Consider the following 25,089-nt stretch of genomic DNA (forward strand, 5'->3'; position numbering starts at 1 on the left):
TGTCACTACAGTGCAGGATAAAAAACCCCAGCAATATAATGGGTCTAACAAAGGCTGCACATCACTTAAGGGTGAATGATCCTGGAAGCATTCTCCCTACAGTTAAGAACAATTTAACTTTTATTAGAGATGGGGGGCAGGAATAGGGCATGTTAGAATGCCAGAAGCTTCCCTTTTAAATCAAGATTTAGCAGTTTTTAAAATAAATGCTCTTCAGATTGTGGCGTTTAGTTTCTAGAGTTCTAAAAAAAAAAAAAATGTTGATTTTGACAATTTTTGCCAGTGTTCTTATTGCTTTTATGGAGAGGCCAGTTTTCAGAAGTCCTTACTCCATCGTTTTGGAAGTTGCTCATTTTACTCTTGACACTGGGTAGGGAAGTATCAAGAGACGCCCTGGTGGATGGAGTAAGCGTGGAATATATGCCTTCCTGCCCTCACTGTGTGACAATAACCCTACTTCCTCCTCATGATCACATTCACTTATCCCCACCCAGAATGGGGACTCCTCCTTGCCTGCTGGTCTCTAAGCACAAGGAGCCTGATGTGACTGGGAAACCTCAGTAGGTTAAAGTTTAAAGGGTCTATTATTTTATCTCCTGATGAAACAGTTCCCCAATTAGGAACCAGCCCTCTAGTCTCACAAAGTTGTGGGGATGGGAGGCACAAACTCCCCAGGTGGGCCCGTGGGGAAGGTATGTTACCTTCCTATTGCTGCTATAACAAATAACCACAAACTTAGTGACTTGAAACCACATAAATTTATTCTCACAGTTATGGAGGTCAAAAGTCTACAATCAAGGTGTCAACAACTCTGTTCCTACTGAAGCATTCTGGGGGAGAATCCATTTCCCTGCCTTTCTCAGTTTCCAGAGGCTGCCTGCATTCCTTGGCTCATGGCCCCTTCCTTACATTACTGCATCCTGCTTCAGTCATCACACCTCCTCCTACTTGTATTACCTCCCTCTTATAAGGACCTCTGAGATTATATTGGGCCAACCTGGATAATCCAGGATACCCTCCCCATTTTGAGATTCTTAATCACATCTGCAAAGTCCCTTTTACCCTGTAGATAACATATTTACAGAACATGGACATATTTGGGGGGCATTATGTAGCCCACCATAGTAGGAATTCTATTTCTACCCTTTCAGTCCTAGCTGTGCATTTTCTATCTATGTGGGACATGGACTATGTAATAGGTGTTTAGAGTGTATACTGCATCCTGATGGATGGCATCTCATTCATTGGGCATTATCTCCAAGCTTTGGTCTGATGTCAAAAGGTTCTTCCACCACTCCACCAGGCCAGCATTTTCTAGGATGTGATAGGACTGGTGAATCACATGGTCATGTGTCCACTAAAAAACACCTTCGCTGTAAATCAGATCCCTAGGTCAGAGGCAATATTACGTAGGATACATATTGATGGATCAAACACTTGTCAACCCTTGGATAGTGATGCTGGCCAACATCTTGTGGGCAGGAAAGGCAAACTCATACATGCAGATGGGAAGATTCTGGTCAAAGTGAATCACTGCCTTTCCGTGACGAAAGTCCAATGTAATCCACTTGCTACCAGTTAGCTGTTTGTTTTCCTTGAGGGATGGTGTTGTTTCAAGGGCTCAGTGCCAAATACTAGGGAGTGGCTCCTTGGTGAGTAGAGGCCATGCTGTTGGCATCTTGATAACCTACATCCCTAAACATGACTTTATTCATGAGCCCATTATGCTATTGGGGTAGCTCATGACTACAACTGCTAAAATTAACTGGCCAAGTCTTTTTGTTTACTTGTTTAGTTCCTCTTGCGTGGTGTAGGTCTCTGGTAGGCACTGTTCTGCAATACAAAGATTTTTACTCATGTTCCAATCCCAGAGATTTTTCCACGGCCTCCTCTCCCGGCTTCCTTGTCCCTGATCTAATTTTTCCCACTCCAGGCCCCTGATCAACTCGTCAACCTATCTGACATTTGCCATAAAGGTATATTCTTACTTCAGGCCACTTCTCTTTCCATACAAAGTGGACAACCAGAAGTATTGCCAATTTTGCCTTTTGGGAGGACTCCCCTCACTTCTGAGGAGGGCTGTAGGGTAGCAGCAGTCTATTTTTTTGTTTGAACCCATATTCCAAGAAAACCTATCAATTAACTTAGCTGTGCATTTCTCTCCTTCATCAGCAAGACAGAAGAGCCTCTCAAGTGGCCATAATTGTGAGCTGACGGAAGGGCACTGATGCAAGAGTTATAAATATGACACAGAAGTCTGGGCCACCTGTCTGTGCTACCTGTTCATTTCCTCTGGCCTTTCTTGTCATCCAGGAGTTGTTGATGAGTGGGAGAGATGCAAAAACTTATTCTTTACTGTGAAGGAGATATCTTAGCATTCAAGCAGATCAGCAGCCCTAAAAATTTCACTATTGTAACAGGTTGCTGGATTGTATTAGTGATTATTTTCCATCTTTGGGGTGCAATACACTAGCTTATTGTTTATCTGACCTAATTAATATGATTCTATAAATATAGTAGGTTAGCGTGATATTCTGTGGGATGTTCAGATGGTCTAGATCTCCTCAGACCATATTATGATGGGAGAGTGGAGTCCTACATGAATGCAAACTGCATCTTAGCCAGCTCTCAGGACCCAGGTTCCATACATACCCTCATGGCTCCTGGTAGTACATGTTGGTTAGATCCTTTGACACATGGGCCCAGCTGAAATTGTTCAAAGTAGACCCAAAAATGAGGAGAGGGGGATACAGTTGCTTCATTGTGGTGTTGTGGAAGTGCAGTCTTGTTCATAAAGTTGTTACCTTTACTTGAGTTATGAAACTATGCATACATATAGCTTTGATTTAAAAAAATAAAATTCAATTACTAACAGAAACTAGGACAATCTATCCATCTATATCTATCTACCTAATGGTGTACGTGCATCTTTATTGCATGGGCCATTCAATCCAGGAGACAATATGATACGTGCGGGGTGTGTGTGGGTATGCATGTGTGGTATGTATGTGTGGTGTGTCTGTGGTATGTACCAAAATACAGTTTTAACCTCATATTCATTATTTTCTATTTGCATTTGCTTCAACCTTGACCTTTAAAAAGCCAAAGAGACAAGAAGTTATTCTGACAGTTTTTGGCCTCTCTGAAATTATGTGGTTGTTGATAGAGTAACCTGGCAGGTAGTATCATATCGAATCAGAAAGATGCCATTGTATTTATTAATATTTTTATATTCAGTTTATAATATAGGTAGGGATTCTAAGCACAACAGTGGTAAGAAATTTTTATGTGCTTTATATGTTGAAATCTTGTGTCAGCTTAAGTACTTGTATATATTTATTATTGCTAGAGTGAATTTCTTCAATGATTTTGAAGTCTAGTAAACTTATACACTTATTATAAACTTCTAAATAGTTAAAAAAAAAAAACTACAGAAAACACATGAACAACCCCCCTCAAGGCACTGAATATAGGCAATGGACAATGATCCATGGGAGATGCAAACCCTCAAGGCGAGCCACTGAACCACTCCATGTTACTGCCTGGAGAAAGTTTCTGGCTTGAGGGGGAAGCCAGGTGGAGCCCAGCAGACTCCCTGAGGTGGAGATGGAACAGGGAGTCCTAGGAGCCCAGGAATGAGTCCAGAGAGTAGAATGCCAGAGTGGAGAGAGCCACAGAGAACTCCAGACATCTGCTGACCATTCCCCTAAAGTAGCAGCTGAGTAATGATCAATACACACAGTACACACAAAAGGAAACTACCAAAGGCCAAGAAAATGACCGGTTTTATGGCTTGCCCAATTTGAAGTGGTTGCACCCTGAGGCTGTTCAGAATAACACATACTGGGTGTGCCCAGGGTGGGAGATGTTGTAAATTCTATTGGGGTAGCACACCTGTAAGGTGTGCCCAGGTGGGAGAAAGTGAATCAAAAATGCTATGTAGGGCGCCTGGGTGGCTCAGTCGTTAAGCGTCTGCCTTCGGCTCAGGTCATGATCCCAGGGTCCCGGGATCGAGTCCCACATCGGGCTCCCTGCTCAGCAGGAAGCCTGCTTCTCCCTCTCCCACTCCCCCTGCTTGTGTTCCTGCTCTCGCTGTCTCTCTCTGTCCAATAAATAAATAAAATCTTTAAAAAAAAAAAAATGCTATGTATTTGTCATCATTTTAAATTTCTATGTTTTTATATTTAAAGTGTCTATGTTATACTTCTATATCAATATATGCACATAATTTATTAAAGTTGTGAAGTTAATGAACCAAGCAACTCACGGTTGAGGGAGTTTAATAAAATTATCATTACTGCTTTTTAATCACAACCTCTCCATCAGGTGGGTGCCTTACCCGGCAACTAACACTGGCGTGCACAAGGGAAGCCTTCAGCACACATTCCTGGACGGAGGTGACAAATGCTCCATGAGCCTCCCGATCCTCTCAGTCGTTCTTCCTTGGTTCCAACAGATGCCTCTTCCTGACCAGGCCAATCCAGCAAGTGCTCGGAGAAAACTGTAACGTAAATGGATATACTCAAGGTGGAGACAAGGCTTAAGGGACCCTTCTTTTCTTCCATTGACACGTAACTCTGGCTCATTCTTTAACTCTCAGTTGAAGCATCCCTGCTCCCATCTTCCCAGGCACACTCTCCACTCCACCCAACCCATATCCCCAAACATCAATGGCTGCCTCCTCTGTGTGCCTGTAAAAACCCGTTTGTCTCAGCACTTAGTACACGGTATTGTTTCTTCTGTGTCCACGTTGCTGGAAGTGATCCCACCGTGGGCAGGACTCAGTTTTTTTGTTTTTTTTTTAAGATTTTTATTTTTAAGTCATTGCCACACCCAGCGTGGGACTCTTAACTTAAAACTCTGAGATCAAGAGTTGCGTGCCCTACCTACTGAGCCAGCCGGGTGCCCCTCAGGACTTGACTTTACTCACCTCTGTGTCTCTGGCCCTCATCACAGTGCCTAACGGAGAAAGGACACAGTACATCCCAATTAATCAATGAGTGGCTGTTCAAAATAAGGACATTCTACTTTAACTACTAAAGCAAATGTACAACAATTCCTCACACTGAAACTGGTAGTTCACCTTCTATAAAGACTGAATGAATGAAGTATTCACTATATGCCAGCCATTGTGATGATAGTTCATGTACATTAACTCATTTAAAGCTAAAGAGTATCCTTCAGGATATGCACAATTGTTAACTCATATGTTCAGATGGGGAAACTAAATCTTGAAAGGCTGCCTCAGGTCACGGACAAGGGAGAGAAGCCAGGAGGCATATGAGTGGAAACTCAATTCTAGGAAGACAGAATCCATGCCAATCTTCTGGCACCCCTGAACCCTCAAGGCCTGATGTGTATATCGCAGGGTGAATGAATTCACCCAGGTGTATCTGACTTCAGCAGCCTATCCATAGCTTACTGCAGAAAGGTAACTCCTCAGCCCCAGGACATGGGGCTCCCTGACTCACCTTCCTCACTGTTTCTCTCCGGCTTTCCTTCCGCCCCATATTGGCTCAAGTCCCAGCAGTTTCAGTTTAAGGCTCACAAGCTACAGGCACACATGTGAGAAGAAACCCAATATATAAAAGAGATGATTAAGGCAAACAGGCAGGCTGCTCTGTGGGATGGGAATGGAACAATTAGGCCCCCTTCTGGGGTGGGATCACCTGAGAGCTAACATTTCCTGGGGGCTTACTATGTACTAGACACTATTCTTTTTAATCCTTATTACAACCCCCATCTTCAACACATCTCTCCCTGCTTCTGCTATTCCAAATTGATCTAATGATGATGCTCCAAACATTTTCTGAGCAAACTTTTTGCACCTGTTTTTTTTCTTCCACTAGCATCTGTTTCCACCCTGACTTCACCCACCAAAATCTTAGCCAGTTTTTAAGAGCAATATCAAACACTACCTCTCTGAAGACTTCCCCATTCTCAGAACTTTTCTTCTCCACCTTTGCACTTCTATATCATGCTATCACTCATACGGTACTTATTGTATTCCAATTCGTTCAGTTTTTGTGATATTTCTGCTGCTAGGTTGTGAGCTCCTCAGAGACTGGGGCTGTATCTAATGCACCTGCGGTTCATACACACAGCAGGCTTACCGATACTGTCCTTATTGACACTGTTACAAGAAAAGGGCAAGCAGCTCCAGCCCAACCCCAGCCAGCCAAATGCCAGATACAATCATAATCGCGATAAAGCCACACTTTCCTGTTTCCTTCATCCAGAAAACAAGGCCAGATGGCTTCAAAGTGCACCAAACCAAAGCTCTGAAGTGCTTCTCAAACTTAGTCATCCCAAAGGTAAACAGTGATTCTCTGCAATTAGTCATTCCAATGGTAAACAATGGGGCTGGCCGACAAGCCATAAAATATGGTGAGGCTTGAAAAACTCTGCAAAGTATCTCACATTCCCAATAGCTCCTTATGTTGGCCCTGATGTCCACCAGAGAAAGAATATGGAAAGGGAGTCTGAGGCCTGTTAAAATCTAAGATTTTAGGGGCGCCTGGGTGGCTCAGTCGGTTAAGCGACTGCCTTCGGCTCAGGTCATGATCCGGGAGTCCCGGGATCGAGTCCCGCATCGGGCTCCCTGCTCAGCGGGGAGTCTGCTTCTCCCTCTGACCCTCTTCCCTCTCGTGCTCTCTGTCTCTCATTCTCTCTCTCTCTCAAATAAATAAAATCTTTAAAAAAAAAATCTAAGATTTTAATTTGAACTTTTAAAATAGCTAGCTTAGGGGCACCTGGGTGGCTCAGTCAGTTAAGCATCTGACTTTGGCTCAGGTCATGATCTCAGGGCTCCCTGCTCAGTTAGAGAATCTGCTTCTCCCTCTGCCCTGCCCCCACCCCTCCTGCTCGTGCGCTCTCTCAAATAAAATCTCTTAAAAAAAATAGCTAGCTTATTGCACAAACTTAAGGCTGGAAATCTAGATTCCCCATAATTTAAAGCAGTCATTCTTAATCTCTTTTCTACAACAAACATAGTATGTAAGACACCTCCCCAACACTCATTTAGGAATGCTAAAGGGAATGAAGTTAATACAATAGAGTAATTCTTAAGCTCTTCTTTCCCTAATTTAGTCAGTCTTCGTAACAAAGGTGCACCATTTGAGTGCTTTGATTTGGGCTGTGTTGCTTAGTCCCGTGGATTTCATATCTCAAATCCATCCACTTCCCACTGCCACCACCCTAGTCCAAGCTACTGCCATATCCTCCCTGGCCAACCACAGAAGCCTCCTCCCAGGTCTCCCTGCTTCTACCCTGGCCCCACTCTGGTCCATTTTCCACATTATAGCTGGAGTGATTTTGGAAACAGCACTTTCACTCTAAAATATCCAATGCCCTGTGTACAACTGCTTATTAGACAACAGCCAACGAGACCATTCACAGAAACCCTCATCTTGCAAGTAAGGAAATACAAGGCCAAAAGAATATTGGAACCACATACCCAAGTAAGACAGGACTGAGGTCAGAATTCATTGTACAGGCCTCATCTCAATAAGCCATACTGCTTCTCCCAGATACGTAGTTTGTTCTCAATGTGTTAACGGAAGACAAACAAGATGACTTGGACTGATCTAGAGCCTGCTTTCAGGGACACAAAATATTAAAATAGGTTGCCAGGAGAAAAGAGGGGTGAGAACCTTGCCTAAACTTATGTATTAAGGGTCACTCACATGTAGATCCTTGTGTCTCAGGATCCACCTTCTCTAGCCAACTAGAGGACAGGGGCGGCATTCCAAATCCAACACTATATGATCCACGTGGGGAGCATAGGATTTCACTGGTTGGATATGCAGGATTTGTGTCTTCCACGGTGTCCCGTGCACCTGCTGAAGAAGGGTGGCAATACGGGTTTCTGCAGATTCCGCCCACCTTTGCCACTCTGGTTTGGTGGCTGCTGATAGCATTCTTCTCCTAGAATCCCCGGTTGCTCCATTTGTACATTGGTTGGTGATAATTTGCTGAGGATAAGGCCGATGCTCCTTCTCCATTTCACTGCTTCCAGGAGGCTGAAGATTCTTGCCTGGATAAGATTCCACATTTTGGTGGATATGCAAAATGCCCCCTGCATCCCGTCTTAGCACTTGGCAGGCAATGGGCCAGCCTTCTTCAGAACTGGGAATCAGTCCCAGGTTCACCCTGTCTGCAATGTTTGAGAGCTTCAGTTGTCTGTTATCCCCAAAGTGTATTCGGCACCGATCTGCCACTCCATTGATATCAAGGTTCTTTCTCAGAGCAACTACAGCATGGGGGTTCCACTCACAGGCATGGACGAAGGTAACACCAGCATGGACTAGGAAGGGCAATGTAAAATAACCAATCCCTGCATAGAGATCCACCAGCACTTCTCCAGCACAGGGCAGCGATGCCACTCGAAGCTTCTCAGTGATGTTTCCGAAGGAGAACATGCACTGGGTCACGTCAAACTTATATCGGATCCCGTTATCCACATGCTCTACCCAGCCATGGTCGCCCAGCAGCAGACTCACTGCTGGTGTTCGAGTGCCATCTGGTGACACTCGCCCTCGTCTGGCCACACGACGGACGCCAAGTGCAGACGCAACAGTCTCCCAGAGTTCCGGTTCCAGATTTTTCCATCGCTTGGCTTGGAAACAGTCCTCGCTCAGCAACAAGAGGTCACCATGTCGTTGCCAAGACCTGGGCAAATCAGCCTCCAACTCAGGTGACCACGTCACTCCCCGGGCCTCTGCCCAGCGACTCACTTCAAGACACAGCCTTTGGGCAGGTGAACAACCCTGGGCCTTCTTTGAGGGAACAGGATCCAGGAGCTGCGTTACTATACAGGTGCCGCCTGGAGCCAGACGATCCCTCAGCTCTTGAAGGTGCTGCTCAGGGAGAGTCTCTCCCAGCACCGGCAGCGCCACCGTGCCATCAGGCATCTTTACTACACGGTGCCGTCTATCCAGGAGTTTCTGCTTCTCGAGATATTCCCTGTATCGCTGGGTAAACCGAGGCTCAGTCACAACGGCGACAACAGCCGCAGGCCTCCCACCTTCCCTTTCCATGTTGCTGGCCTCACATTCTCTCGGATTCCCTCCGTGAGACTCTCTCAGACTCCACTCACCCGGCTCGGTATTATTGACCGCGGCTGCAGGAGGAGCGGCGCACAAGCCCGGGAGCCGGTGTCGGAAGTGACGTCAAACGGACAGGCCGGAAGTAAATATTGAGGCGCCCGTTGGCAAGTAGCGTCGCCGTTGTCGTGATGAAGCCGCTGCTGCCATCTTTGTTGTGGTTTACGGTTAACTTGCTGCCGCCTAGCAGAAGATTAATAACAAGGAGTGCTGTGGGCTTAAAGACGTCCAATTAGTCGGTATCCTCCAGAACCCTCGTGCACTGTCTTCAGTTCTGCTCACGAATCCAAAGAGAGAAGTGCACTTAGAATGATGGGCCGAATTTGGAGAAAGGCTTCCCATCGTCTCATGCTGCTCTCAGGTCAATGTCAGTGGCCACAGCATTTGCCGAGAGTCAAGAGTCAACAATAGCTTCCTCATTCCCTTTCCCTGTTAAGATTGTCGTAACCCTCTCACTGTCCTGAAGTATAAAAACAAACAAACAAACAAACAAACACAAAAAGCCCACAAATGTTTGGAAGTCAGAAGAATCTGAGTAAATTATATCACCTCTCAGAACCAAAATCGTCACCTGTAAAGTAAGACTTAGGTTAACTTTCTCAGACGATTGTTATGGCTGAGATATTATATATAAAACGCTTTGAACAGTGACTGGCAAAGAGTAGATACTCTAAAGAGATATGATGTGATAAGTTGAAGTGGTTAGATAGTAGATATTAAATACCTGTTGGAATGCTTTGGTAAACTTAATGAGGACAACGAGGAATTCCTCTACACCTAAATTCAAATAATGGAAAATAAGAGTTGGAAAGAAGCCCTGTTCTTTCTACTTACCTCCCACCATTCTACACATTAGGATATTGAGACCCAGAGAGGTTAACATTCATAAGTTCCCCAATTCAGGTCTCTGTGTATGGGAGGCACAAGGCTATGGTTAAAACAGTTTCTTGTTTCTTGACACCTATTCAGTATCAATCAGAGTTGTTGTTGTTGTCAGTTTTGTCTCTATGTTTAAAATTCAGATTCCATGGAGAAAATATCAAGTGGGACAGAGTAGAAGACCCTTTTGGTGCCCCACATAAATTTGGGACTCACCATTCCCGTATATGCCAATCCAATGGCTTCTAACTAAAGCACTTAGGAGTCTGACTGATGGCTTTCTCTGCGCACCAGAATTGGCTTAACATATGTTTGAGGCCAGAAATGCTGGGGAATTACTGCCCACCCAACCCCCACCTCTTGAGAGCGTTCCTCGACCAGCAACCGATGGAAGTTGGTGAATAAATTTCCCAGCTTCCACACACCTTAGTTGGAATAATTCTAAGGTATGTTCTAAACTGTCTCCCAGCATTCTCTTAGGACTTCAGTTTTTCAGTAATTCTCTCTATGTCACGCACATTCAATTTCTCTTTCTCTTTCTCCTGGATTATTCCCAAAATACACTGCCACTTGCCATCTTTAATGACCTCCCTTGATTCTTCACTTCCACTGATATTTTCAAGTTCATATTTCCCACTACTCCATATCTCCCACTCCCAATTCCAATACCATTTGTGTCTTTAATATCTCAACTTGGTGTCTAATAGGCAACTCATACTTAATATGTGTAAAACAGGTTTCTTTCTGCCACTGTTCCCATGTATATAATAGTACCACATTATCTAGCATCCAGCCATTTACTCCCACACACAGTTGAGAAACTATCTCTAATCACCTCCTGCCTCCCACCTTTTCCTCAACTTCCTATAGGTATTTGGTGATTCACTATCAGGTGTTTACATACTCTATATACTCCATATACTTTTATAACCCAAAGTATATACTAAATTGGTCCACCTCTTTTGATCTCCCGGGCCACCTTCTGGGACATAGATTACTGCAGCTGCCTTCTCACTGGTTTCTCCTTTAGAACTCTTACCTTCCTTTTTTCCTCTACATATACCAACCAGGGTGAGAACTTTCAAAACATTCTGATCCTATCTCTCCCTACTTAAACAGTTCCTGCCTACCCATTGTTCAAAGACTATGCATGACTACCCACCAGACTATGCGTGATCTGGCTCCTAAATCTCAGTCTGAGACTGAAAATAGGCCATGCCTTTTCTCATGCTTTTACCTTTGTACTCACCATTCCCTTTGTCTGAAATGCCCTTCCCTCAGATGATGGAATGGCTGGGGATTTGTCTGAAGGTCATCTTCTGGTGGGGCCTTCATTCAATTCAACACTCTCTTCTCCCTCCACTGGTTAGGTCTACTTAATACTGTTTGTTAATTTTAGGATGCTTGTGTGGCTCAATCCATTAAGCCTCTGACTTGGGCTCTGCTCATGATCTCAGGATCATGATCTCAGGGTCATGGGATCAAGCCCCGCCTTAGGCTCCCCACTCAGTGGGGAGTCTGCTGAAGATTCTCTTCCCTGCCCCTCTTCCTCTGCCCCTCCCCTGCTCATGCTTCCTCTCTCTCTCTCAAAACAAATAAATCTTAAAAAAAATACTCTTAATTTCTCCTTGATTGCTATTTGTTTAGTCTTAAATGTCTGTCTTCCCTAGTAGCAAATAATTTTCTCATAGGCAAGGAATGTTCTTTTTCTGTTTGCTGCTATATCCCCAGCATCTTGTATAGTTCCCAGTCACAAGTCATTGCTTGGCAATACTATAGTAATTAAGAGAATGACTGCTTGATCATCAGGAGACTTGAACATGTTTGTACCCATTCAAGCAGGAATCCATCCCATGAATATAGAATGATCAGAAATTCAAAGATTGATAAGCTAAAATACTCCTTACTGTTTTACTTAAACCTACAGATGGAAGGTTAAATGAATTATGGTACATCCTTTAGATGGAAATAATAAACAGTTGTTATGATTATAAGAAATATTAATGACACAGGAAGTTACTCCTTATACAGTGTTAAGTTGCAAAATATACAACTATGCCTTAGATGATATTTATTTAAACAAGTTTATGAGGGTAAATGTGAACAGTGATGCATAGTGATTCCCTACATGTGTTGTGATTATAAGTGATTCCATTTTCTTTTGTATATTTTTCTCTACTTACAAGTTGCATGTGATGAACGAATATTATCTTTATATCTTAGAAAAATCTTTAGAAAATCCTTGAGGCAGCAAAAAAGTTGTTTTCTGGGTCCCATACAAATGGAAGCTCCCTTTCATTTTATTTGTAGTGGGAGGTGAGAAAAGTCGTATCTTACAAAGTGTTTTTCTCTAGGTTTCCTTCTGTTCCAAAGTCAGTTTGACACTTTACAACAATAATTAAAATGATGTAGCAAGGACTTTGACCCAGATATACCCTACCAGTAACCTGAGCTAAACATAATATTGGGGGATATGATTTGAAAGCTAAATTAATATTCGAGAGTTGGAAACGGTCCTTTAAAAATTGCAGATTTACGAATGATCTCCATTTGTACATGGCCGTCTTGATCCACCATCCCTCAAGTGCGTGACCTTTCCCCACCATTTCCATCACGAGAACTCATTAAAATGACAGCAAAGCAAGAGCAACCAACAACAACAATAATAAACAAGCTTGTAGACAACCCATGAGTTCCAATGCAGAAGAGGATGATTACTTAGTAAAGGAGAAGTAGGTCAGGGAAATTAACTGCAGAGGGAGAGGGGAGGGTGGGAAAACTTTATCACAAATCGCCTCCCCTGAAGTGGCCAGAATTATTTAATTCCATATGAATTTTAGTCAGGGAGCCCACACCTGGAGATGAGTTTGTTACCACCTCTTCTTGATGAGATGCCAAACCAAGGGACCGTCCACCTGCCTTTCTTGTGAGAGGCGACATTCAATTCTTTAAGGGCCGGCAGCTTTCGTGTAGGAAGGAGGTTCTACACGGTGTTGGGCTGGCTGTATACACGAGAGCTTGCCTCCATCGCTTGAGAGATCCTGGAGCCTAGAGATAAAGAGGAATAATTGCTTTCACTTTCTTAGTTTTCTTTTCCTTCTGTTCTTCACTCCACTTGCTGCACCTGGAATGTTGTTCCCTTCCCCTAGGTGCTTCTTCATTTGTTCATTTTAGCATCACTGCTGTGTTTTTTGAACAACTGTTTTCTAACTTCCCTTCACGGAACTCTATTCTGAGTTGTAGATATGCTCATGAATACTTCTGATGCCATGAGTGAAGTGTGACTGGAGTTGCAATTTCAAGTGCTTTGTGAGCATGGAGGAGAGATTAAGCCATCCCTCTCTTGCATTTTGAAGAACACATTCTGTTGCTTTTCCTCCTACCTCACTGACCGCTTCTTCTTATGGGTGTACCTGTCTACCTCCCCCACCACATTTGATTTTCCCAGACATTTCACACTCAACACTTCCAAAATGGAACTCAGCTTGTGTTCTCCCCACTCCTCCTTAGCTCATGAAATGCCCCTGCCAGTCTCCTAGTTGCTCATGTCACAAACCTGGGACTTTTCTTTTACTTAGGCCCCTCCCTTGCCCTCAGTGCTCACAACAAAACCACCTCCATTTTGAATGGACTTTACCTGCTGCAGAGTTCCCCAGAGAGAATGCCCTTCTCTCTGCACAGTGTCCTAGACCGTGTCTCACAGTTTCCTTAGTGGATTGTTCACCTCTGTTTACTTCACCAATAACATACTCTTATTTAACTCCCTTTACTTTGTGTCAGAGTACTTGAAGTAAAAACCAAGATGGTGAAGAATTTTTTTCATAAGCTTCATTTTATTATATAAAGAGCTACATTGTCACATTACGAAGTACATAATGCCATAATTGAATGTTCCATTATTGTACGTGGGCTTTGAATAATTCATATTATGATACTCGGAGCTTGAGACTTTGTAATATTTAAGTTTATAGAAACTCAAAAATAACAAGATTTAATAAAATTTTTATTTAAAAAGTTCTCACTTTAATCCATTAGTAATTTCATTCCATCATGGCCAGAGAACATACTCTGTATACTTTCAATCCTTTTAGGGTTATCGAGGCTTTATTTTATGACCTAGCATATGGTCTATCTTGGAGGATGTTCCGTGTGCACTTCAGAAGAATGTGTGTTCTGCTGTTGGTGTGGAGTGTTCGGCAGTTGTCTGAGAGTCTGTATCCTTTTAGCTTATTATCAGGTAAAATAATTTTCTGGTCATTATAATTAACAACCATAGTCTCAATTCAAAAACTAGAATGCCTAGTATTAAGTGCTAATCTAAACACATCGTCCTCTCTTCTTCCCATGTACTCAACACACTCCCTCCCTTTGCCGCAGCTCACTTTCATGACTGGTCTCACTGCCCAGGTAATTCCCTTCCCAAGACCAGTGAGAACATCCTCAGGAAAGCCTTCTCTAACCTCCTATCCATCTTCCCAGTAAGGAAAATCCTTACCAGTGATTCTCATAGCACCGTGTTCTTCTCTTAGAACCCTTTCCAGTCATAGTTTTTTCATTTTTTAATTAGATTGATGGCTATCTTCCCACAAGTGTGTAAGTTTCAAGGCGGTAAGGAGCTGGATTTCCCCCATTACTGTATTTCCTTATTGTATTTATGAAGACCTGCCACATATAGTACATTCTCATAAAATATCCGTAGAATGAACACATGAGCGAGTGAGTGAGTGAATGAATGAATGAACGAATGAATGATGGAAGAAGAAAGATCTACAGGAAAGACAGTTTATGGCCCAAGTGAGCGTTTTAGTTCCAAGTTGTTGCCACTAGATGGCAGCAACAATCAGCACCAAAGTAGTTGCAGCCTCTGAGTAAAGTTCTTGGGTTTCTTTCTTTTCTTTCTTTTCTTTTCTTTTCTTTCTTTCTCTCTCTTTCTTTCTTTCTTTCTTTCTTTCTTTCTTTCTTTCTTTCTTTCTTTCTTTCTTTCTTTCTTTCTTTCTTTCTTTCTTTCTTTCTTTCTTTCTTTCCTTCCTTCCTTCCTTCCTTCCTTCCTTCCTTCCTTCCTTCCTTCCTTCCTCTCTTTCTTTCTTTCTTCTTTCTTCTTTCTTCTTTCCTTCCTTCCTTCCTTCCTTCCTTCCTTCCTTCCTTTTCTTTTTCTTTCTTTCTTTCTTTCTTTCTTTCTTTCTTTCTTTCTTTCTTTCTTTTCTTTCTCTTCTTTCTTTTCTTTCTTTCTTTCAAGATTTATTCATTTTAAAGAGAGCGAGAGAGTGAGTGGGAGTGGGGAGAGGGGCGGGGGAGAGAATTTTCAGACTCCCCGCTGAGCGCGGAGCCAGAGCCCGTTGCCACTGGGCTTGATCCTAAGGCCTTTGAGATCATGACCTGAGTGGAAACCAAGAGCCAGACACCCAACTGACTGAACCACCCAGGAACCCCAAGTTCTTGGGTTTCTAATGGTTTGGATGTCCAGACCTCCTCAGGGGGCCTACCATTCTCCATTCAGTTCTATTAGACCTCCCTTACTGACATGGCCAATCCAGATGCATGAATGTGTTTGGCAGCAAATAATAAAACTCCCAACAAACAGCAGCTCAACAGTGGGTAGGGAGGTAGATATTTTTTAAATATGAAAAGCAGTTCAGGGAACTCCCCAGTAAACCAGGCTCCTTCTCAGTCTTAGTGTGACCCTTTTATCCTTGAGGCTTCAATATGGGTACAATACTTCTAGGCTCTGTGAGCAAGATGAGGCAGAAAGAATAGGGCAGAGCAAGAGAAAGAAGTGCCTACCCCTTGGACGTCTGCCAACCCCTCTGGGACAGAAAGGGGTCCCAAAGCCACCCTGACTGCAGGGTGGACTGGCTTTACTTTTTGATTATGGGGCTAAATTGAGGAGACATAAGGGAGAGTGAACAAACATCAGCCATTAAGTGACATTCCTCTAGGCAGTAAGCGAAAAATCCCCCTGGAAACAACAAAGAGGCTCTGGAGAGGAGTTTGGATGAAAGACAGGAAGGAGACGTAAGAGCAAAGACTAACTTGTATGAAGAATTTTTAATAACATAGTTTAGCTAAGAAAGGACTGAGCTGACTCTTACTGCCTTCACTTTCACTCAGCAAGCTCTGAAAATTCGAATTCAACTGGGAATCATCTTTTTCAGGAAGTCCTTCCAGACTTCTCTTTCGTTTTCCCCCATCTGGGTTTTTTTAAATTTTTTTAAGGACAATGTTAAAAAAAAAAAGATATAAAAGAATTTTTTTTTAAAGTAGGCTCCAAGCCCAATGTGGGGCTCGACCTCATGACTCTGAGATCAAGAGTCTCACGCTCCATATTCTGAGCCAGCCAGGTGCCCCAGATTTAAAAGTATTTTTAATAGTGGCACTGAGGAAAATAATAGGTAACATTTATAAAGTGCTTACCATGTGCCAGGCACTAATTTCAATGTTTTCTATTAAGGAACTTCTCCAAGAACTCTGTGAGGTGTTTACAATTATCATTCATATTTTTTAAAAAAGGATATGAGCATTGTCACCGAGCTAGGAAGTGGTGCAGCCAAGGTTCACATCCAGACCAACTGATTCCTGAGTCTACATTTTTACCCCTTGCCCCATGCTGCTGTCAAGCACAACTGACCTACCAGTTTTTGGAGGTCTCCAAAATGATGCCACGTGCCCCATGAATATGCATGATGGTCCCAGTGGGGGGAGGAGAGGAAATACTAAATTTTTCTTCTTTCAATTCATTTTTTGTGTCCCGTGTCTTTAATTTCTCTATCTGCATATATGTAATGAAGTACATAGTATATTAGCACTGTAACTCTTTTCTAAGGTTTATACGTAAGATACACAGATGCATAGTTTAGAGCTCTCTGGGTTAGAGAGGTGCAGTGAAAAGGGGGGGCTTTTTAGAGAGGCTGGCTGAGTGTATTTGTGTTACTAGGTGTCGCCACCAGGGGGTGCTTTCCTGGGCAAAGAGACTGGTGACATTTCCAAAGGGAGGGCTTAGGGATTTCATCACTTTCTTTGTATGGCTGCAGTGAGTACTCTCTGAACACACTCTCCATCTTCCTTCTGCCCACTGGATGCTTTTCACACACCTGGCTGGTCCATCCACTTTTAGGCCTTAGGAAATCACTGCAGAAGACAACCTATCCGATCCCAGAGAGAAGGCAGAAGAGCATTCCTATCCCTCCTCTCCACCTAAACACTCCTTACCCCTAAACTCAGCTCAGGCATCACCCGCTCCTCTGTCCCCCGCCATTCTGCCTCCCCCCGCCGACTCCCTCCATCTGAAGGAATCCATGCCCCTGCTAATGTGCCATTAAAATCTCTTCATTTCTCACAGGTAGCACGTGCCACAGAGTACAGAGATCCACTTCGCCAACAGTGACCCCCTCAAGAGCAGGGGACCGTGTTTCCTTCTCTCTGGCCTGACGCTCAGCACAGTGCCTGGGCAAGGACTCTTCATCTGGAAATGAGTTTCCAGAGTCAGGCTGTTCTGCTCTCAGGGGACTAAATGTGAACCATCTCACCCAGCTGAATTAAGGCACTGTGGCTCCATCCACACAAAATTTCACCTTCGGGCAGCATTAGCTTGTGAGTCACTTTCCTGTTCTGAGAAGCAGATCTCCTGTGACAGAGACAAAGCTTAAGCTTCAGGTCCCGTCAGGTGCATGGGCTCCTTCTGAAGATCCTGGACCCTGGGTGACGCCTTTCAGAGTGGTTTCACTGTGGGTCATGGGCTTTTGTAAGATTTGCAAAAGTAAGATGACTTATCCAAAAATGGTTAAGATCACCATGTCACTCCATGCCACCTTCCTCTCTGGTAGGGTGTGGATGTGGGCATCTTGGGGAGTTGGTAGGTGAAGTTAAGATGGGATACATTTAGGGGCACCTGGGTGCTTCAGTTGGTTAAGCGTCTGCCTTCGGCTCAGGTCATGATCTCAGGGTCCTGGATCGAGCCCCACGTCAGGCTCCCTGCTCCGTGGGAAGCCTGCTTCTCCCGCTCCCACTCCCCCTGCTTCTGTTCCCTCTCTCCCTGTGTCTCTCTCTATCAAATAAATAAATAAAATCTTAAAAAAAAAAAGATGGGATACATTTAGTCTGGTTTGGTGGGATACATTTATGTGATCGCATTCTCTTCTGTGTGTAGTTAAGTGCTTGCTAGCCATTCAGGTTTAGGAATTTCAGAGATACTTATATGGCTAGCCACTGGATTCACCCGGCCCCTTGACACAGAAATACAGGACCAGGTGTTCCATGGTGATGTGAGCATGTTTTCTGATGCTGGGCACTTGAAGGATGCGAGTCATGGAGGAGAAACCAAGTTTCAAAAGTAAGGCATTAGTAGCTAGTATGCAGAAAGCTTCTTTTAACCTTCAGGCAGGTATACTTTTAAATGGAATCTTCAGTCCTCAACAATGTCTGATTAACATTCGGTTCAGAATATACTAGATAACACAGCACATTCATTATAAACATGCCATACGTTAGAGAAGAACTTAGGAATAGCATATATATATATATATATATATTTTTTTTTTTTTTTTTTTTTTAAGAAATCTCTACACCCAACATGGGGCTTGAACTCATGACCCGGAAATCAAGGGTCACATGTTCTGCTGACTGAGCCCACCAGGCATCCTGAGAGTAGGATATTTAGTGAAACATCACATTCAACACAACTTCAACTCACTGAGACACATGCTTCCCATTCAAAAACACACAGCACTCATTAAGCTGTTTTGGCGGAATTTCGAAGCAAGAATTTTGCTTCAGGTCTGTGTTCTAGCCTCCCTGTCGTAATCATTATACCATTCATCATCCAACCTCAGGAGTACTCAACTCTGCTGGGTTAGATCCCCTTTTGGCAGAATAGAGCAAAAGTGTGAAATTCCCGCAAGAGGGAACTTCCTGTAGGACAAGAACACAGAACCGCGAGCAAGAGGGGAAAGAGTAAAAGGACAGCCTGGCTCTCCCCATGTCAGCAGCACAGAGAGTAGGCGAGGTCTTACCTGATGCTTAGGACTCACTTTGGCCTTTCTCGGAGTTTCCAGAAGAATCTCCTGTCACTCAACTCATTAGTCTTAAAAAGGACAAATAGGTGATTTCTCTGACAACATGTGTCTGTTTTTTGATCAAGAAATTTTAAAACCAAGTGGCTGCTGGCTGAGGATCTTCCAAAACATTACAGTTCGTGTGTAAACCTAAAGAACAAAAGAAAAGTCCAGAGTCACACTCCCCTATGTCGACTACCTTGATGCAGTTCAGGCCCGGAAATCATAGAGCAGGGGCCAAACATCCTTTTCACATAAAAACATTTAAAAGAGGGGCGCCTGGGTGGCTCAATCGTTAAGTGTCTGCCTTCGGCTCAGGTCATGGTCCCGGGGTCCTGGGATTGAGCCCCGCATGGGCTCCCTGCTCCTTGGGAAGCCTGCTTCTCCCTCTCCCTCTCCCCCTGCTTGTGTTCCCTCTCTCGCTGCGTCTCTCTCTGTCAAATAAATAAATAAAATCTTTAAAAAAAAAAACAAAAACATTTAAAAGAGATCAATGCAATTTCATTTCGTCTGCATAAAACCAAGGGAAACAGTCATTTGCTCTTTGCTCTTAATGCCTCACAGGTGAAAAATTTTAAATCCTGTTTTGTCACTATTGTATACATCAATAAAATGTATGTTTTTTAAATTAAAAATTAGATGGCAGGGCCTCTGGGTGGCTCAGTCGGTTAGGCGTCTGCTTTCAGCTCAGGTCATGATCTCAGGGTCCTGGGATCCAGCCATACATCAGGCTCCCCGCTCAGTGGGGAGCCTGCTTCTCCCTCTACCCCTCCCCCCCCACTCATGCTCTCTCTCTAAGAAATAAATAAAATCTTTAAAAAAATTAGATGGCAACACACACATTTGAGTTTATCAGAATTTTTATGCTTGTAGGCCATAAACTAGTAGCAATAATAAGACCAGCAAGAGTTCTGTGAAGTTGCATGTTTTATACATGCCAACCCCTGATCACAAAAACAAATGTCAGTCAACCACGTTAGAGGAGAGACATGAGTCATATTCCTACTCTCTATGTAGAAAAGGATACTATAAAATTGTTGTCCCATGTAGAGGGAATCAAAGGATATGCAGTTAAATATGAAGAAAAGGTCTTATTTAGGTGCCTTAAACACTTAAGAACAATACTGTTATTTTTCTATTTCGTAATGTTTGTGATATTTGTGAGGTGTTTTTTTTTTTTTAAAGGTAGCAATATGTTGGGATTTCTTTTCTTGTTCTAGATACATATTTGCTTTTGTTCCTATTTTTATATTTGTAATTTTGTATTCTTCCCCTCCCCCCCATTTTTGGAGGTATAATTGACATATAACACTATATTAGTTTCAGGCGCACAAAGTAATGATTCCATGCTTGCATGTAGTGTGTGAAATGACTGCCACAAGAGTTTAGGTCACAACCGTCACCACGCACACTTACAAATTGTGTTTTCTTGCCATGAGGACTTTTTCAGATCTACTCTCTTAGGAGCTTTCAGATATGCAACACAGTCTTATTAGCTGCAGTCACCCTGCTGTACATTATATCCCTCTGACTTATTTATCTTATAACTGGTAATTTATACTTTTTGACCCCATAAAGACAGCCACAAATGTCTAAATCCAGGCCCCCACAGAACATGAATCTGCTGCTGGCTGTTCTGGGAATGCCTTGGGGTTGCCTGGAGAAAGGACTGAGCTTGCACTACTCTCCTTCTCAGTCCCGGGCCCCACTAGTATATGCTGGGGGGTGTGCGGGGTGCAGGATGCTGGCAGAGCTCCTTCCCCTTTACCATGAGTGGTCCCGGACACTTATCCACTACATTTGGGACAAGTAGTGGTTGCTTTATTCTCTAGAATTCAACTTCAATTTTAACCTAAAGTTTCTCTTCCTCCCAGACGATAGATAGGAAATTAAACTTATTCCTGGGGTTCTCCCCACTGAGGGTTGTGCCATGGTTTGGGGGACCCTCTGAACACCGTGAATTTTGACATGATTTCAAGATGATGATGGTGCCAAAGTACAGGGAAATGGGGGTTCTGATTGGCTGTGACCACACTTGTGTGCGCTTGTGTGGCTTTTTGGCATCCCCACCATACTTGGGTGGGACGGGCACTTTTTCAGGAGGCTTCCTGCATTTCCCATGTGCCTACAGAAAATCGAGGGGCCATTCCAGGACATGGGGCCTGCTTCGCCCTTCACTCAGGACCCACAGAACCATTCTCTCTCATCCCTGCCACCCCCACCCCGCTCCCACATTTTTTTAAAAAGATTTTATTTATTTATGTGAGAGAGAGTGAGCACGAGCAGCAGGGAGGGGCAGAGGGAGAGGGAGAAACAGACTCCCCGCTAAGCAGGGAGCCTGACATGGGGCTCGATCCCAGGACCCCGGGATCATGACCCTGGGATCATGACAGGAGCCAAAGGCTGACATTTAACCGACTGAGCCGCCCAGGTGTCCCCTCCCCCCAACTCCCACTCCCACGTTTTTGCTGAATTTCCCTTTTCAGTTTTGCCCCCAGGCTTCTTGCCCAGACTATGAGCATGTACCTGGGATTCGTCTCTGATTCTGGGGATTGGGCTTTGGGGAAGAATTTCAGGAAGCCAGGCAGGCTAGTCCTGCTCTCTCCTGTTACATCCCTCCTGAGGTCACAAGCAATAAGCCTTGTAAATGTGAATGGGAACAGAGGGAAAAGGGGGAACCCAAGAAAAGCCAAAGCTTAGAAATAAATACTTCAAAATATGGTCTAACACATCTATTTATTCTGAATTATTTATTCTGAGTATGTCTGTCAGGCCTTGTCCTACGAAAGCCTTACTTACCATTTTGCATAACCTGCACGACGGACCTGTGAGTCATGTCTTCTACCTGCTCTACTGGTGATGAAGCTGCGTCCCAGAGAGACTCACTAACCTGTGCAGGATGACGCAAGCCCTGTGTGATGTGAGCCCAGGTGCAGCAATCCTCACGTGTGCTGCATCCTGAGGGCAGGCGCGTGGGGCATCGCTGCGGAGTCCAGGGCACATCTATCAGGGAGAGACAGAGTGTGGGAGGCGTCAGGGCGAGACAGAGCTGGGCCTGTGGATGCAGCAGCTCAGCCAGTTAATAATTGTGCAACCTGGCGTGTGTTTCACTTAAATGATCTGGCCCTCAATTCCTATACCAGTAAATTAACAGTGTGGAGCTAAATTCTCTGCACCCCGGTTTCCTCACAAGAAAATGAATGATGCCCAGCTGGATGGCTTCAAATGCTCTATCTAGTCCAGACGTTCTGGGGCTCCAAACTGTCTTCTAAATTCCAGCCACCAGAGTGGCTTCTCTCAAAGTGACCCCACAGGCCCCCCCAGCCCACACGCACGCCATCCGGATGGTCCGGCAGAACAGGTTTAAAAAGCACATTCAGGTGCTCAACACTGAGCACCTACACTATACCAGGCGCCGTGCGAGATGAGAAGGGGACAGAAGTTAGAAGGACAGACACGGATTTAGGTTTTTCAGGAGTTCTTTCAGGGAGATTTCCACCCTGGCTTCATCATTTCTACCACGTTACCCAACGCAAGTCACTTAAGCTCTCTGAGCTTCAGTTTATCTTTACTTGGGTGACAATAATTATACCTCTCACAGAACTGCTGGAGAGTTCTAGAATTTTATGTATGTGAAGTCCTCAACAAACTGCCTGGCACACAGTAAGAATTTAAAACTTTCTGGCTGTTGCTTCATCATCATTGTCATCATCATCACTCCAGAACAATGCCTCGTCACGGAAGATGCTCAGAGATGTGTTTTAATTCATTGCATAAATAAACAAATTATCTTCCATGGCAAGAAGGAGGAGGAAGAGAAGAGGAAGAAGAAGAAGAAGACGAACAACAACAACAACAACAACATCCATGCTGGGACCTTGTTGGTGTTGCTTACTTTCTTGCCTGTTTTCTGTCTCAGGGTATTATAGAACCCACCTCACGGAGTCATTAGGAAAATTTCAGAAGATGAGGCCAAGTTGGCCACTGGTATTTCCTATCACCGAAGGGAGGGGAGCACATTTGTAGGCCAGCATTCCTGTCTGCACCCCATCAGCTCACAGGGTGCCATGGAGAGACCACGGGGGCAGCCTCCTTCAGTTTGCTCCATCCAGAAAATGGCATCGCCGCCTGCCCAGCCTTCAAGACCAAGTTGCAGGAGTCACCCTGATATTCTTCCTTTCTCATTCCTCTACAACCAGACCTTCAGCAAGTGCTGTCCACTCTAGTTCCAAAAGATACCTTGGGTATGCCCCCAGCTCTCCACCCTCATGGTCTTCACCATTATCTCCTGCCCAGATGACTCTAGCTTGAAACTGGAAGCCCCAGTTGTACCTGGAATTCATTCTCTATGCAGAGCCAGAGTTCTCTTTTTAAAACATAAATCTGATCATGTCTCTCCCCCAGTTCAAAACCGCTCAATGTCTTCCCATGGCTCTTAGGATAAAATTTAACTTACACGTGCCAGGAAGCCCGGTATGGTCTGGCCTGCTCAGTCCCACAAATTGGTCTAAGCTCTTTGCCATCTGTCAGCATTTTCATCGGCTTCCTCTCTAGGGGATGTTCTTCCTCAGGTCTTCATATGGCTCCCTCCTCTTCATCTTTACGTCTCAGCTCAAATGTTACTTCTTCATTCAGAGCATTCCTGGTCCCCCTTGTCTGAAGTGCCCTTTTCCAGGTTGCTTTTCTTCAATATCTTGCTAATTTCCTCAGTGTGTTCCCACAACTTGTGACCTTCTTCATTTGTTCATTGCTTATATAATGTGTATCTCCAGCTCTTTCACGCAGGTCAGAGACTTTGCTGTTGTGTTCATCACTGTATCTCTCAGTGCTTAGCAAAGTGACTGGTACGCAGTAAATATTCAATAAATGCTTCTTGAATGAGTGACTGTATGATTAAGGAACATGTAAGTAAATGAATGATGAAATAAATGGTGTTCACTCATGCTAACCTCCCATTGTCCTAGACTTCAGTCCTGGACAGAAATCTGCTCTGCTCAGTTAAATGGTATATGTTGGGGTAGGGTGGTCCAGTGGGAGACTCAACCCATGAGATGGGGCCCTCAGAAAGAATCCACAGACACAACCTGAAAGTGCCAGAGGTTTATCTTATAATACTTCCTAAAGAGCCCATCAGGGTCAGACAGGAGGAGTGCACTCTAGACAACACGGGGTGTTGGCAATGCTGGAGTAGCAAATCGGTTTCACTCTACAGCCCTGCTCAGGGGAATGGGTCTTGAGGGAGAGGAAGAGAGTCTGGTACAGGTCTGGTACCTGCACCTGGAGGAGAGCATGTAGGTGTTTTGAGCCAGCCTGGGTACACAGTGGGAAAAGTGTCAAGGAGTGGCCCCAGACAGCATGGTTGCCCAGAGAAGTGCCCTCTCTGGTAGCTCAAAACTTCAAATGGAAATTCTCTCTTATCTCTACTACTTATGTTAAAGGCAGGAGAGATCAAAGGACCTAGCCCAGTACCTGCTGAGCAGGAAACAGCTCTACTGGCTCCATTTTCCTATTAAATGAGTGTGAAACATGATTCTTCTTATTACCTAACCAACACTTTCCTCTTTCTTTAACAGAAAATGCATTGACAAAACTTTAAATCTACACACATATGGTCAACTAATTTTCAAGGAAAGTACCAGAAATACACAATGGGGAAAGGATAGTCTCTTCAATAAATGGTGTTGAAAAACCGAATATCCACATGAAAAGGAATGAAATTGGATGCTTATCCACACAAAAAAATCAACTCAAAATCGATTAAAGACTTAAGTGTAAGACCTGAAACTTCAAAACCTCTAGAAGAAAACACAGGAAAAAAGCTCCTTGATATTGGTCTTGGTAATGATTTTTTGGAAAGCAAAAATAAACAAGGGGGACCGTAACAAACTAAAGCGCTTCTGGACAGCAAAGGAAACAAAATGAAAAGGCAACCTATGGAATGGGAGAAAATATTTGCCAACTGTGTATCCAATAGGGGTTAATATCCCAAATATATAAGGGACACTTAACAACTCAATAGCAAAAACAAAACAAAACAAAAACCAAATAATCTGATTAAA

General features: G+C 43.9%; 1 protein-coding gene across 4 annotated transcripts; it reads right to left on the reverse strand.

Annotated features, from left to right (window-relative positions):
* Window positions 1–4,263: 4,263 nt before the first annotated feature.
* TYW2 (tRNA wybutosine-synthesizing protein 2) lies at window positions 4,264–9,128 on the reverse strand. 4 transcript variants are annotated; one of them, XR_003609703.2, is made up of 4 exons: window positions 7,686–9,128; window positions 7,457–7,593; window positions 4,931–4,959; window positions 4,442–4,501 (listed from the first exon to the last, which is right to left on the reverse strand). XR_003609703.2 is itself a non-coding variant. In XM_028105702.2 (3 exons), the coding sequence occupies exons 1-3, from the start codon at window positions 9,036–9,038 to the stop codon at window positions 4,347–4,349; spliced, it is 1,338 nt and encodes a 445-aa protein (XP_027961503.1). In that variant the 5' UTR covers window positions 9,039–9,128; the 3' UTR covers window positions 4,264–4,346. The 4 variants fall into 4 exon arrangements, 2 of the variants coding, with proteins under 2 accessions (XP_027961503.1, XP_027961505.1); XM_028105702.2 differs by lacking the exon at window positions 7,457–7,593 and having other exon boundaries at window positions 4,264–4,501; window positions 7,885–9,128; XR_003609702.2 differs by lacking the exon at window positions 7,457–7,593 and having other exon boundaries at window positions 4,441–4,501.
* Between the last annotated feature and the right edge of the window lie 15,961 nt (window positions 9,129–25,089).

The sequence above is a fragment of the Eumetopias jubatus genome, unplaced genomic scaffold (genome assembly GCF_037043125.1).
Source record: "Eumetopias jubatus isolate StellerSeaLion01/CBP00866 unplaced genomic scaffold, mEumJub1_p1.0 scaffold_4, whole genome shotgun sequence".
NCBI classification, from domain to species: domain Eukaryota; kingdom Metazoa; phylum Chordata; class Mammalia; order Carnivora; family Otariidae; genus Eumetopias; species Eumetopias jubatus.

What these genes read in the sequence shown, in the direction of transcription:
- TYW2 (XM_028105702.2), bottom strand. Translation starts at nt 9,038, where the DNA reads ATGGAAAGGGAAGGTGGGAGGCCTGCGGCTGTTGTCGCCGTTGTGACT. An exon ending in ACCAAACCAGAGTGGCAAAG is followed by an intron (nt 4,960 to 7,884) that starts GTGGGCGGAATC and finishes TTTCTCCGTTAG; the next exon opens with GCACTGTGATGAGGGCCAGA. An exon ending in TGAGGGCCAGAGACACAGAG is followed by an intron (nt 4,502 to 4,930) that starts GTGAGTAAAGTC and finishes TTTACGTTACAG; the next exon opens with TTTTCTCCGAGCACTTGCTG.